This window comes from Corvus brachyrhynchos, unplaced genomic scaffold (assembly GCF_000691975.1).
Source record: "Corvus brachyrhynchos isolate BGI_N302 unplaced genomic scaffold, ASM69197v1 scaffold203, whole genome shotgun sequence".
NCBI lineage: Eukaryota > Metazoa > Chordata > Aves > Passeriformes > Corvidae > Corvus > Corvus brachyrhynchos.
Genome location: NW_008237408.1, coordinates 776,308 through 790,007, shown reverse-complemented (window position 1 = coordinate 790,007; position 13,700 = coordinate 776,308). Strand labels below are relative to the sequence as shown.

At 41.6% G+C, this 13,700-nt stretch overlaps 1 protein-coding gene across 1 annotated transcript in view; it reads right to left on the bottom strand.

Annotated features, from left to right (window-relative positions):
* Window positions 1-13,700, bottom strand: part of RP1L1 (retinitis pigmentosa 1-like 1) — a 46,433-nt gene that overhangs the window by 15,972 nt on the left and 16,761 nt on the right. The window contains 1 exon segment of the mRNA XM_017730839.1: window positions 11,269-11,926. Coding sequence (XP_017586328.1) covers window positions 11,269-11,907 — 639 coding nt within the window. The 5' untranslated portion in view covers window positions 11,908-11,926.

The following is a 13,700-nucleotide window of genomic DNA, read 5'->3' as shown; positions in this document are numbered from 1 at the left end:
ACAAATTCACAGAGTTAAAAAATGTGGTGTCTTCATTTTCAAGCTGAATCCCAAAACATGGGAACTTCAAGAATATTTTAATCCGTAAGTGAACAGTCTGGAATAAAACGGAAGAGAAATGGTGGTTTATGATAAAGGTGTTTGATGGGTTAGGAAAGAGTTCCTTTGGATCTCTCAGGTCCCATTTAAGCCTTTTTGGAGTTCCCTCAGTGTAACTCAATCACAATTAAGGCTGTGGATGATCAGAGACAAAAATCCACCGAAATTCATGGGATCAGTGTCTAGCAGTTGGCACTTGGTGGGCTGGAATAGACTCCCATTAAAGTTTTATTGCATAATCCCTGAAAATTAAATCAGGTTGCTCAATCTTACCGTAAAATCTGACCCAAGTCCCACTGTAATGGATGGAGAGAAACTTGGTGACCTCCAGACTCTGGATCAGGATCTAAGAGGATTATGGATGCCGTGAGCGAAGTTCTGGACAAGAGCCCAGGTTGGATGAGGCATGGAGCAGCCTGGTCCAGTGGAAGGTGTCCCTGCCCATGGCAGGGAGTTGGAACAAGATGATCTTTAAGGTCCCTTCCAACCCAAACCATTCTATGATTTATGATTCATTACCCCCCCACCACAGGAACTCCCTGCCCCAGTGGGATATGGCATTTACGGGTTGTTTCAAAAAAGCTCCACTTTATTTCCAATAAAAATGTTTTACAGACATTAAGCTCCACTGGGTAGGTCACCACAAGTGAGGTGTAAAGGAAAACACATCTCTCTTCTGAAATACCCCTTTCTTTTCCAGTCTGGCTGCTATCCATTGAGGATGGATTGTCTCCATGAATTTTGCTGTACAGAACCCACCAACTGCTGTGATCTCAGCAAGGACCTCTAGGTGCTACTGCAACACAATGCATAATAAAATGTCCTCAATACCTTTACAGGAGAAAGTCAAACATAACACCTCTAAAACACGGAAGCAGCTGGTTGTTGTGGAGAACATGCCTCCCTCTGGCTCTTCCCGGAGAAAAAAGAACCACTCTCAGCCTTGCTCAGCTCAGAAGCTGAACACAGATACCAGTTTGGGATGAAGGCAGAGTGAAGGAGACACCCTTGCTCTCCCTCTGCTGGCTGCCAGCCAACCAAAGACATTTGAGAGAAGGACAGAATGGGGAAATAATGCAAGGCATGGTTCAGAGGACAAGTCCATAAGCTAATTCACCTTCCAAAGGAGTTCAGAGATGCATGGGAGAAGCAGAAGAAGCTGGAAACAGACCCACTCAGGCTAACGGGCTGAGTCCATGGCCTGTGCTGTCTCCCTGCCTCCTTTCCTAAAGCTCTTCCATCGGCTCCATTTTGTTTTCCACTCCCATTTACAGCTCCTTGGAGTGTGAACAGCCCTGTTGTTTTGTGGTTGTGCCACATTCAATCTGGAGGCATGCAGACTCTGAACTGATGTATCATGGTTTAACAATGATAACTTTTGCATTTTATTCATGCAAAGAACCTGTTTGCCCCTCCCTTCCCCAAACTTTCCACCAGAGGAATTAGAGAGTGGTTCTTCTGGGGAGTGGTTGGGTAATCTGTGGTCAGAAGGTGAATCATGGGGTGTTGCCACTCCATGCCCACATACAAATTAGCAAAGTAGCGGAAGAAAAGGAGGAGGAAGAAATCAGGAAGTGCATGACTTGTTCTCCCTTTCTCTAACTTCAGCAGGGGTCAAAAGTGTCCTCCCCATCATCAGGAGGAAGACAGAACAAGAGGTAATAGTGAACTTAGACCAAGGAAATACTGCATGGAAATGGATCTAATCCTCTGGAAATGGTAGCATCCAAATTATTAGTCCAAAAGAGAGCACACAGCATCCCTTCCATCTCCCAAATCAAAACTCACACGGATTCTTAAACTAAATTAAGTATCAGGCCCCCAAATCCACATAGAATCATGGAATGGTTTGTGTGGGAAGGGGCTTCAAGGATCATCCCATCCCACCCCCTGCCATGGGCAGGGTCACCTTCCCCTAGCCCAGGGTGCTCCAAGCCCCGTCCAACCTGGCCTTGGACACTTCCAGGCTTCCAGGGGCAACCACAGCTTCTCTGGACAACCTGTGCCAGGGCCTCACCATCCTCACAGGGGAGAATTCCTTCCCAATATCTCATCTAACCCAGCCCTCTGGCAGTGGGAAGCCATTCCCCCTTGTCCTGTCACTCCATGTCCTTGTCTAAAGTCTCTCTCCATCTTGCAGGCTCCCGTCAGGTACTGGAAGGCCACAATTAGCTCATCCCCAAACCTTCTTTTACCAAAGAAAGAATCCTAAATCAGGACAGATTCCAGCGTCCAAGGCTCTCGTAAGAGTAAGTGATTTGTTAAACATAAATTACAAGCTGATATCTTTATTTGATGCTTATTTAATGAGAATAGGAGCAAGTCCAATGCTCCAGATGCTGAAATGCAGCAATATAAGATAATTTGTCATTTCAACACTTCTTCAAACATCAGCATCTTCTAGGTTTTTACAGACAGGACCTGTTCATTCTTCAGGTTTGCCCGCAGTGTAAAGATGCGTGAAAAAATGAGAGTTTGGAAGGCCATGAAGCACTCAAAGAGCCAAGTAAAATATGTGAAAAAGGGAGGAAAAATGCAATAATGCCCTGCTCTGCTTTCTCAGTCAAACACAGGCAAAGATCATGTGTAGCTATTGCTCTGCTGGCAGCTTTTCCTGGAGTACTCATGGATGCCCTTTCCCTGTGTGTGACAATTTGCACATATATAAAATACTCATTCTGGGTCTCATCCTGGAAATACTTCGGATGAAGAACTCTTTCATCATTCCAAGAGAAATACTGCAATCAGAAATTCAGTGGCTGTTGGAAATCACTTGGGTAGCAGCAGAAGAGAAACACCCCATGGGAAAAGGGAAAAGGGGAAGGAAGAGGATTGATGGGGAAAATGAAGGCATGGAGAAAGCATGCTTTTGAGAAACAGGTGAAGAGGATAAAAATGGGAAGAAAAGTGATTTCTAGCCTGGTTCAGTTTGGAATTTTTGATTGTGTGCCACCGGTCCTGCCCCTGTGCAGGATGAGCTGGTTCCTGATGAAGGCTATGGGATGTTTCCCAAGGACTTCACAAAGTGCTGGATTGATGTGGGGAGATCTCCACAGTGCACGGGTCTTGTATGCAAGTTTTGATGGTCTTTTCTCTCCCCACCTACCCTGTCAGCTCAAATTAGGTCTGACACTGCTCAAGCTGGGAAACAGCCAGAGAAAGAGCAAACTGCTGTTAAAGGTGCAAATTTCAACTGAGAAGAGAGGATGGCCTTTCTAGAAAAGTTTCGCTGCTGATGTTTTTCACCTTCTGACTGAAATCAGAGTCCCCCACCTGCCCCTTTGGCATTGGCTTCATTAAATCTGGTCCATCCAACATTGAAAATGATGAGTCAGAGTAACATCCACTCCACCCCAAGAGCCTGCCCTGATCCTCTCCTGGGGCAGGATTAGCTTAAAAATTGACGTGCCTCAAAAAATGTAAAGCATCTGGTTCTTGTGCTCAGCCTTGTGGTGGCTGAGTCAGTGGGAAGGATCCAATTTGGGAGTTCAAGCTTCTCCCCATGACCAGAAGTTGTCAAAACTCGCTCCTTTCGTGTGGAGAATATTTACACTGTGGATGAGAAGGTATTCCAGTTGGAAATGGTGGGGGGAAAAGGGAAGGACGACATAGCTGTGCTCCAGTTATCTGTAGGAGCTGGGATTGAGTATATAAACCCTCCTGGATCAAGCTCACAGATCCATAGGGAATTGATCCATGGTCTTGCCATCTTGGATATCTCTTAGCACAAACACTGTGGGTACAATCTGTGGACTCCAGAAGCTCTGGGCATAAAGAGAGACCCATTCAGCTGAAAAAAATTTGGTTTAATTGAATATTTTTCTTGTTATTGAGTCCAGGTTTCACTCTCGATTTGCAAAGTCCACAATACAAATGGGAAAGGTGGGAAGGTTTCTACTTCCAGACCTTGCTAAGAGTTGCAGCAGAATCCTTTGAATTCCCTGTTCAAGGCCAAAAAGGAAGAAGAAAATTCATGCAAATGCAAAAATCCTCTCTTTTCCTCACCTTTTACTCGTTAAAACCTCTAAAATCTGAATTTGTAAAACCTAATTTCCATATGAAAAAACCCCACAGACTTTCCTGTGAAAACTCTTTGCAGAAACAGTGATTTCTACTGAAAGTACTTACAGAAAATTCACAGTTTTTCCAGGAGAGGGTGGAATTCTGCTATTTTTTGTACTCTCAGCAAATGAATAAATAGAGAGATCATGGTGACAAATCTTACTCTCCTGAAGTCCACTTTTATTCTGTGCTCCTTTTCTGCACTATAAAGGGAACCATCAACAGGAAAAGCTTCACATTTCTCATGAAATACTTTGTAACACAACTTTTTCTGGTGAACCCTGATTTTTTCTGGCAATTTACTTCTTACTGACATAGATTTGGTTTTATTGGCTCAATATATTTTGCCATAAATAAAATCCTCATACGGGATTTTTATATCAAGTCTAAATGACTGTTGTGCACTTTTGTGCTCTTTGTTGCATTGAAAAATCTGCATTTTAAAAGTCTGGGTGATTTTTTCTTCTTTAACTGTCTCTAATCTTTCCAGAGTTCTAAGCTTCCATACGTGGGTAACTATAGAAGTAATTTTCCCATAAGTAGTTTCTAAAATTTGTTTAAGATGGAAGAAAACCTAAATGTGAAAAAATTGTACCTTTAAAACATTCAATTCCTTTTCTTTCAAAACCGCTTGCATTTAGAAACAAAAATAGTTTGTTTTGGGGAAAACCCAGAAATGCCAAAAATAGTTGCAAGAGGAGGTACCTATAGCATGGCAGAAAATTTTGGTTGTATAATGAAGTCGATAAGGACAAGATAAATGAGTGGTGGCATTTTCTAAATTGCTATTAGGAAAAATTAGGAAATATTAGTGGTCATAGCACCAGGGCTGCCAGAGCTCCAGGAGGGTTTGAACAACACTCTCAGGCACATTGTGGGATTTTTGTGGTATCTTGTGCAGGACCAGGAGTTGGACTGCATGATCCTTGGGAGTCCTTTCCAGCTCAGGACATTCCATGATTCCGTGATTATTGCATATACTCAATAACATGATTGGAAACATCTTTGCCCTGGATTAAATTCAAAAGGATTAGAAAGCAATTACACTTTGCTCCATGATTACTGAAGGAACAAAACCTCCTCAGGCTAAAGGAACCATCTGCATTTGGTGTATGTTAGATAAGAAAGTATCAGATTTGCTGCATGTTAGATAAGAAAGTGGCCAAACACAAGGTCCCTTTAACTCTACGTTGTAAGGCACTGGGCCAGATGATCTCAGGGCATCTCAAAGGTTCACAAAACACACCTGGATATGAATCTTCTTGTGGATGAGGTTCATGGAAAGTTTTGCTGAGGTTTACAGATCGCTTGTGTAAATCTCGTTGGAGTCATTGTGGTTTTGGCACGAAATCAGAGAATATCGAACCTGAAACCTGTGGTTTGTTTTTAGACCATGAGTCACACACGTAGTGGGTGGAAAAGTGGCACAGCTTGCTTGATAACAACGGTTTGCTCCAGATCAGGGGCTGGAATTGGTTGCAATCCTTCATACCTGAGCACAGAAACTGAGTGTCACAGTGAATACGTCAACATGCAACCAGAAAATTAATGATCCCACAGAGGCAAATTATCACCTCCCTTCTCTCACTGTTTATATACACCACATTTTGAACCAGCTTATCTGCCCCCACGTATCCCCTTTTCCTCCTGCACTTCCATCAGGGTCTTGATGACACCTGTCATTAAGACAGATGAGCTTGGTAGAGAGCCCAAACATGAGTGGCCGAGAGGATGCCTGCGGGCAGCCTACAGATGTCCTAGGAATGGCTCTATGGATGTGTAAATCTGAGTCAGGAAATATGTCAGACAAGCCTGTTTCCTGGCCTTGCACCCCCAGGTCGCTGTAAATACAGTCATTATTATCAAGAACTACTTAGTGATAATGGTTAGGCCACCAGTTTGGCTAATAACAGCTAAAAATAAAAGTTCTGCCTTTACTGCTAAATTAAATCAGTTCTGGATCCAGGTCTTAGAGTAGTCTTTAGTGCATTTAAAGCCTGGATCAACTGGCACTCTCCCAAGCAATTCCTGGGCAGATCTGGGAGTTAACACATGCCAGGGAGCTTTTCTAAGAAGTGGCTTGAAGGTGGCCACCCCTGTGGGAATTAGACCCTATTTTGGGTGCTAGAGTGTGTGATTATCCACAGGTGGTTCCATTTGATGCCAGAGTCTGTGCCCTGATACTCTTATGGCTACTGGAATAGCCGTGTAGGCCCATTATGCTGCTTTGGGCTGAAGATCTTACCCTACAGGTTGCTGGAGGCTGGGAAGATACACCAGAGAAGGAGTCACTTCATTTGGGCCATTCTGTCTTTCTCCAAGACTAGGACATGGTCGAAGACAGCTTGATTTGCCCCAGAATGGTTGGTCTTGCCTAAGTGTATCCCATGCCAAATTCCACACAAATACAGGAGAAATACTCAATTCTTACCCTGAGTAGTTTCTAATAATTAATCCTTTACAGTCTCCAGTTCATGGTGCCTGGGAAACATTCTTTAACTCATGATTGCTCCGCTGATTAACCTGAACGGCAATTCCCTGATCCCCCATGGAAAATCGGTGGCACACAGTGCTCCTTCTGCAATGTTCTCACTCGGAGAATTTGAGGCAAAATCGAGTCTTTCTGGTCATCCACTAGACCTTTCCACACAACAAAACCGGATCACATTCACTCATCAAGTGTAACAACTTACAGTCAGCCTTGAGTGCACCCAAACAGAAAAACATCTCAACCTCGGCCTGACTCCAGCGTACATAAAACTGGCCACATCCCCTGGAAAACTCTTCTGAGGGCTGATAAATCCCATTTGAGCTGCTCTTGGTAATTGCCACCAGTAGCCATAAACTATGTAGACTATTTGCCATCTCACAGTGTGGTTTCAAACGCCATGTGAGGAGGAGCGTTGGATTTTAAGGAAGGGTTTGGTTTGGTTTTTGTTTTAATTTAGGACAGCCAGTAAAAGGAAGGCCTCATGATTCAGAAATCAGGCCATCTGTGCCTGGACACAGTCATGGTGCTGGGTTCCTGTGACTTAACAAAGTCTTAATGACTGTTCAGCTGGTGGGTCCTGGATAATTGCCATTTGTAAGGGAAATCCTCTGTTACTGCCTCATAATCCTGCACGTCATTTCTTACAGCCTGGGAGGATTTCTGCCCTTTCTGTGATCCCTGTCTCTTTGTCCCCAGAGACATCCTTCCCTCTCCAGAGGCAGGCAGTGAGGATCTGAACAGAGGTGCATTCCTGTGGTTTAGACCATGAGGAAGAAAACCCACTATGTGGTATAAAAACTTCCTAGAATGGAGCCAAAAGGTCATTTCATGGAGAAGATAACCCACAATTATTCTTTTTCTTGAGATATCTGCACACCTGGTTCTTTTTTTTAGTGTAGAACTGATGTTCCCAGTAAAAATTAGGAAAACTGTGATTTCCAACAGTCTCATCAGCCAATTGACGTAAAGTCCCGTGTCTTATGTTTGCCAATATCTAAATATCTGTAGTACTTTAGAACCAGTGTAAGAAAACTTGGGCCTGGGTTAATTTATGTGACAAGTCGAAGTTACTCTTCCAATCTTCTATAGGGTCTCACAGGCAAAATGTCCCCCCATCCTAACTGCTTCACAAGCTGGTCAGATTTAGATGAATTAATTTAGTCCAGGACTGTCTATATTTTAGTGCTCAAAGTTTCATTGGTCAGTTAATTGTGTGTCAATGTTAACTTAAATAACAAATTTCTCTATTTGGGCAGTTAATCCGATTATATCCAGTTAATCACCTGGAAAACACCAATGAGTGGTTTGACCTGAAAAAAAACCTTTATGATTTATACCTTTTTTCTTGTTGAAAATTTAACTTATTTTCCTTACCTAAAATTGAATTAAATTTTTCTCCAGTCTGATATTCATCAAATTTCTAGGCAAGAAAAATCTTGGTTAATTTGGAAAAATGGGCTATTTTCCCTAACGAAATGAATGTTCAAGCACTTCAGACCTACTTTCTTCAGTGGGACTAGGATTTCCTAGTAGGAAATCTGCTTGATATCTAGGATTAAAAATACTGGTTTCACCTCACTCAAGGCTTCAGGTGTTAGAATGAAAATGGAAATATGTAAATATCAATAGAACCAAACTGGATTTCCTTCCATGGGAATCAGGGCTTTAAAATTCTCAGATTCTATGATTTAACTTTGAGTTACGGTTGAACTAAACTTAGAAGTTTGCTGGAAAAATTTGTGGACTACAAAAGGAAGAAAACACTTTTCTCTCCTTTCTCAAATCAATACTCCATGAAAGGAACACAAAACAAGCTGGTTCCATGTGTGTCTATGTTTATACCCACATAAAGATTTGTAATCTTGAAACACCCTGAATTTACTCAACAAAATGGTAAAAATATTAAAATGGAGAAGATCAAAACAGAGCCACTGGGACAGAGGTGATTAAACTCATTTTAGGATTTAAGTTTACATCTGAAATTACAGTAGTAGAAGAAACAAAAGGAGATTGAAGAACAAACACTCTGAGGTCATGAATGGCTCTTCCATTGATGGAAGATTGACTAACATGTAGGACAGGAGATTTTCCCCCTCTTTTTGTGTTTGGTTTTCAAGAGATCAAGGAAAAACTGGCTGCAAAAGGGAAACTGTGTACCTGCTATTAAATGCTGTGAATTTTGTTTTTCTGAGACAGACTAAGTCAATTCAGCAGTAGTCCAGATGCATTGCTGAGGAATTATTCTGCTAATCTGTCAAAATGTGGAAAAAAGTATCAAAAGTTACTGTTCCACTCAATCTCAGCCCTCTTTCCCAGGAAGATCTCTGTACTAAGTCATGGGGGAAAAAAATAGATAATTGGCATAAAAGAAGTTTACAAAATTATTTAAAGAGAATCTGAATTATTCTTCAAAGAGAATAACGTGAGAAAAAAGAAAATACTCAAGAAATATGAAACATGGAGACACCTTTGAACGATCATGGAAGACTAGAAGTTTCTTTACATTGGCTTTAAAAGAAAATGTAAATTTAAGTATAAAGACAAGATGTACAGCTAAAATTAAACTCCAGCTCCAGCGGAAGGAAGTTATTTCAGGAAAGCTCACAAATTTGTGCATTGAATTCGCTATTTTCACTCCTCAGTGAAACAGTTACATCTGGTGAAAACTCAGACACAACAGATACCTCTGTGTATCAGAAACAGAGGTCTTGAAGCTGAGATAAGACAAGAAAACTTAAAAGAAGAACAGACTTTAGAGAATCCATGTGAAAAGAAAAGATTGGAAAATCCAAGACAGAGCGAATTTTTTGTGATGCTTTGCACCCAAGCCTAGAGTAACAGGAAGCCCTAATAGGAATGGTTGTTAAATGAACAGTAGGGAACAGCTAAAAAGCTGGAGGTAAATTACTAAAAATTAATAATGGCCAAAAATATCTCTGTAAAAGATTCCCAGGAAAGGTATTAATAATCACATATCTCCTAATTATGTGGCAGCTGATAATGTTGCTGACGTTGGACCCACCGTCACCTACCACTGTGATATTCTGCACAGGAATTAAAGGAGTGAAACTAAAATTATTAAGGTATAGAAAATCAACTCCTTATTGACAAAACAGTAATGAAAATTTTCATATTAAGAAACCCGAACCTGAAGGGATTGTGGAGAGATTAAGTGATGGTGTTTCATCCACACATTTCTGTGTGGAAATGTTGGAAAAGACCTCCAAGATCATCGAGTTGAAGATATTGTGTTTACAGAGTGCTCATTGAGTGCATATCCCACCTAAAGTACTGGTGTTTATAATGAGTAGAAGGAAAATTGTGGGAAATTCATTTAGGAATTACAAGGGGAACATCAAGACTGCACTAAGAAGTAGAAGGCAAAACTTTTCTTTAGAGAAATCAGTGAAAATTCTCAAAAATTGAAGAAGAGGGAGTTGCTATCAGCTCTCAAGATTATTATGTCCATCTGGACTGAACAGGAGTCGAAGTCTTGAAAACTGGAGAAATCAAAGGCAAAATAAGTTAGTTATCCATAGATTACAAAATATCTAGGTAGCAGGACTGGGTTTGGTTGGAAGCTCTTTCCAGAGTGGTGGGAACAGCAGAAAGCTCTATGATAAGACATGGTGCTTCCACCAGGAAGGATGGCTTAAATTATCCTCTCCCTCTCTCCTTCCTACTGCACCTTCCCCTCCCTGTGCCAGGTAAAAATTATTTTATTGCAAAATATTCCTGCACTTTTTTCCCCTCCTGGATAATGGGTCACTTGAACTCGGGTCATTTCAGTCACTTGGCGCAGAAAGTGACACCACAAGTGGTTGTGTTTTTACCACTGAGGAGCTGGCACTCAGCCCTGTAAAGGTAGGAAAAGTGTCAAAGGAGCTGGGAATCTCCATTCAGCTGCAGGGACAGGCAGAAGTCAGGATAACTCTTGAGACCCCTTCAAAAAATGGAAGTAAAGGTTAGTTAGCTAAAAAGAGATGGAGAAGAAGTCAAGAGAATCTCAGGTTTGTCAGGAAATTCCTTTGGGAACAGAAGAATGAAGAGATTGTCATGCCCTGAATTTATTATAAGAGTTCCCCAACAGCAGATTCACCAATTCATCAATACAAAAAGTGTCTCTTGATCCCACTCAATCCTCAATTACTTATGCCTTTATGGGTTATTTTATCATAATGTTGAGAATCCCATGTAATGAGCAGGACCCTGTTCTGTGGGGAGCTGTGCAACCACAAGGTGCTACCTAAGGGCCACCTTATTCTGTCGAATTCCCAGTGGTCAGGTATGGAAAAGTTGAACCTTTGTTGGGACATGCCTACCAGGAAAAGGTGGGAAACTCCATTACTAAAAGTTTATTTAGGGTTTTATGCCCACGTGCAAAACATTAAACCTCCTATTGACCACAAACAATATTTGGAATGGAGTTCTTGAGTGGCTGAACAAGATTATTCTACATCAAACTTTTGTGTAATTAATGGGGAAGCGTTTATTGTGACAAAATCTGAAGGAGTAAGGTAATGTAGGTAAACTTTTGGACCCATGAGCTAAAGGATTTTCATCACAGGGAATGTGATGACTCTGTTTGAACAACTGACCAGCACAGAGATATTTACCTTCTTCCCATCAACAGTGTAGAGCTTCTTCACTGGGAACTGCAGGATCTCCGTGATCTCATCCAGGAGCGTTTTGAAACTGCGGGCATTTCTGCGGTTCAGGATGATGGAGCGCCGAAATCCACTTTCCCCATTCTTAACCAGAGTGATTTTCTTGGGTATTCTGGGGCCATGGTAAGTGAAAGGTGTGGAATAATCTTCCAGCTTGCCTTCCTGAGCCACTCTTCTCGTGGTGCTGGAGGGGCGACTGTTCCGTGGCGGGGCCGGCCTGTGTCCCCCAGAGGTGATGCTGATGGGCTTCACGTACTTCTTGTCAGAGCACAGGTAGCACCCTCCATCCTCCAGCTGGTCCAGCTCACTGATGCAATGTATTCCTCGTGGGGTGGTGATGGTCCGGACCCCGAATGGCAGTGGGACCCGATGGGAGAGGTCGTCCATGAGCGCGTGGAAGCTCTTGAAGCTCCGCTGGTTGATGGCCATCTTGACTCCTGCAAACTGAGGGTCTCCACTCTTGAAGAATGTTATTTTTTTGGCTGGAGGGACCCTGGTGAGGGTGCTGGCCCGAGCCACGGAGGGGAGGGGTGGCTCATAGTTGTAGGAGCTGGTGTTTGACAGGTAGTCAGCAGGCACCTGAGTCATCCCTCTTGTTTAAAGATAACTGCAAAGAGAAGGAAAAACGGATTGGTGTTTGTTTGAGTCACACAGGATTGGAGCCTGACATTGGAGCAAGGTTTGTGCTCCTCACATCAGCTCCGTCACGAGTAGATTGTACCAACAAGTCTTAGGAACTCATGGATCAGGCAGATACAGAGAAGCACAGCAGGGAGAGCATCCATAACCCTGCTCGTCACAGTCAAACCCTCCTGGTCCTGCAGATTCCAGTGGGAATCCAGACAGCGTCAGTTGCCCCCGAGGCACAAAAAGCATGAGTCAGACACCAAGTGAAACCCACAAGAAGTGTATTGTTGTCCTTTGGAATTTTATGTCTTCCTTGATTATATTTTTGAGGTTTTCTCTGAAATTATCAGAGACAGTGATTATTTCAGCTTTATTTTTACAAGCACAGCACTGAGATTCTCATGTAACCCTTTAACCCTGTGGACTGGAATGTGACAAAAACCAAAACAAAACCGAATTTCTTCATGTTGTGATTACACTTTGTAGCACACAATCAGTCCTGAGCTCACTGAGGGGCAGAGCAATATGGTTTTAGAAGAGGCCATGCCAAAATGTGCTGAGTTCTGGATGAAAAATTTCTGGCAGTTATGGAAACAAGTAACAAATATTACAAGACATCAAAAATAACTACAAAATTTGGTTCTGCTAAACTGTGGGAAAATTTGAAATTGGTTGGAGATGATCTGCCCAATTTTTGTTGGGGCAGTTGGTGTCCTTCATAAATAAACTGATTTTGGTGTTTCAGTCTGGTGGTTGCATCCCACTTTTTGAACACAAGTGTTTTTAATGTCTTTTTCCTGATGAAGACGAGACTCTTTGTTACTTTCCCTTATCAAATCCATTGTCATGGAAGCCAATTGCTAAAAAATTCAGACCTCATATGGAATGAAACTATTATGCCAAAAAAAGAAGACACTTTGATTTTGACATGAAAAAAAAAAAAAAAGAATTAACACTATTTTTACAACTGCTAAAATATTGGCTGTAATGAGCACAACACATTTATTTCATGAATATGAACAGTGATTCCCCAGTTTACTCTGGGTTAATTACTCAGACTTAAATGGAGACTCTAAAAATGGCACTTAGAAATGTCATCTTCTGGTCATTTATCTGCTGACAGATAGGAAACCATTTGAATTGTTAGTAAGGGATCAGTAGAATTATAACTTGCAGAAGGGGGTTCTGGCCACAGACATCTATATCCAATTTATTTTCCAAATTCTATTCTTAATTGGCATCAGTTTTCTATTGTAACTTCCAAAATATCTCTTACAAGAAAGGAAACTTTTTAATGCTTACAAATGAATTAGAAAACAGTAAATGTATTTATAATTACATGGTTCCTCCAGTTTGCTCCTGGTTACCCCTCTTGCAGCAGCTGAATGAAGTTCTAGTATGAATAATTGTGATAATCACAATTCATTCTTTGGAGGATCGGTTTGGTGCCCACTGCCACTAATGGGAATTTCGTCACTGTTGGAGCATTCAAAAAGCTGTAAATGCTGAATTTCTCGACATTTTAGAACAAAACCATTATATTCCTACCACGGTACCCTCAAGTGAAATATTTGTGCACGTTGTACTACAGCAAATGCCGCAATAAATGGAAGTTTAAGCTCAGCTAAGTGAGAATAGAAATTAAGCATCATTTGAAAGACTATTATTGTGACAAATCCCTGCTTTTATTTATATCCGTGTACACCCAAAAGATTTCAGTATGATTTATTCTTTCCACGTACACATTTCACCAA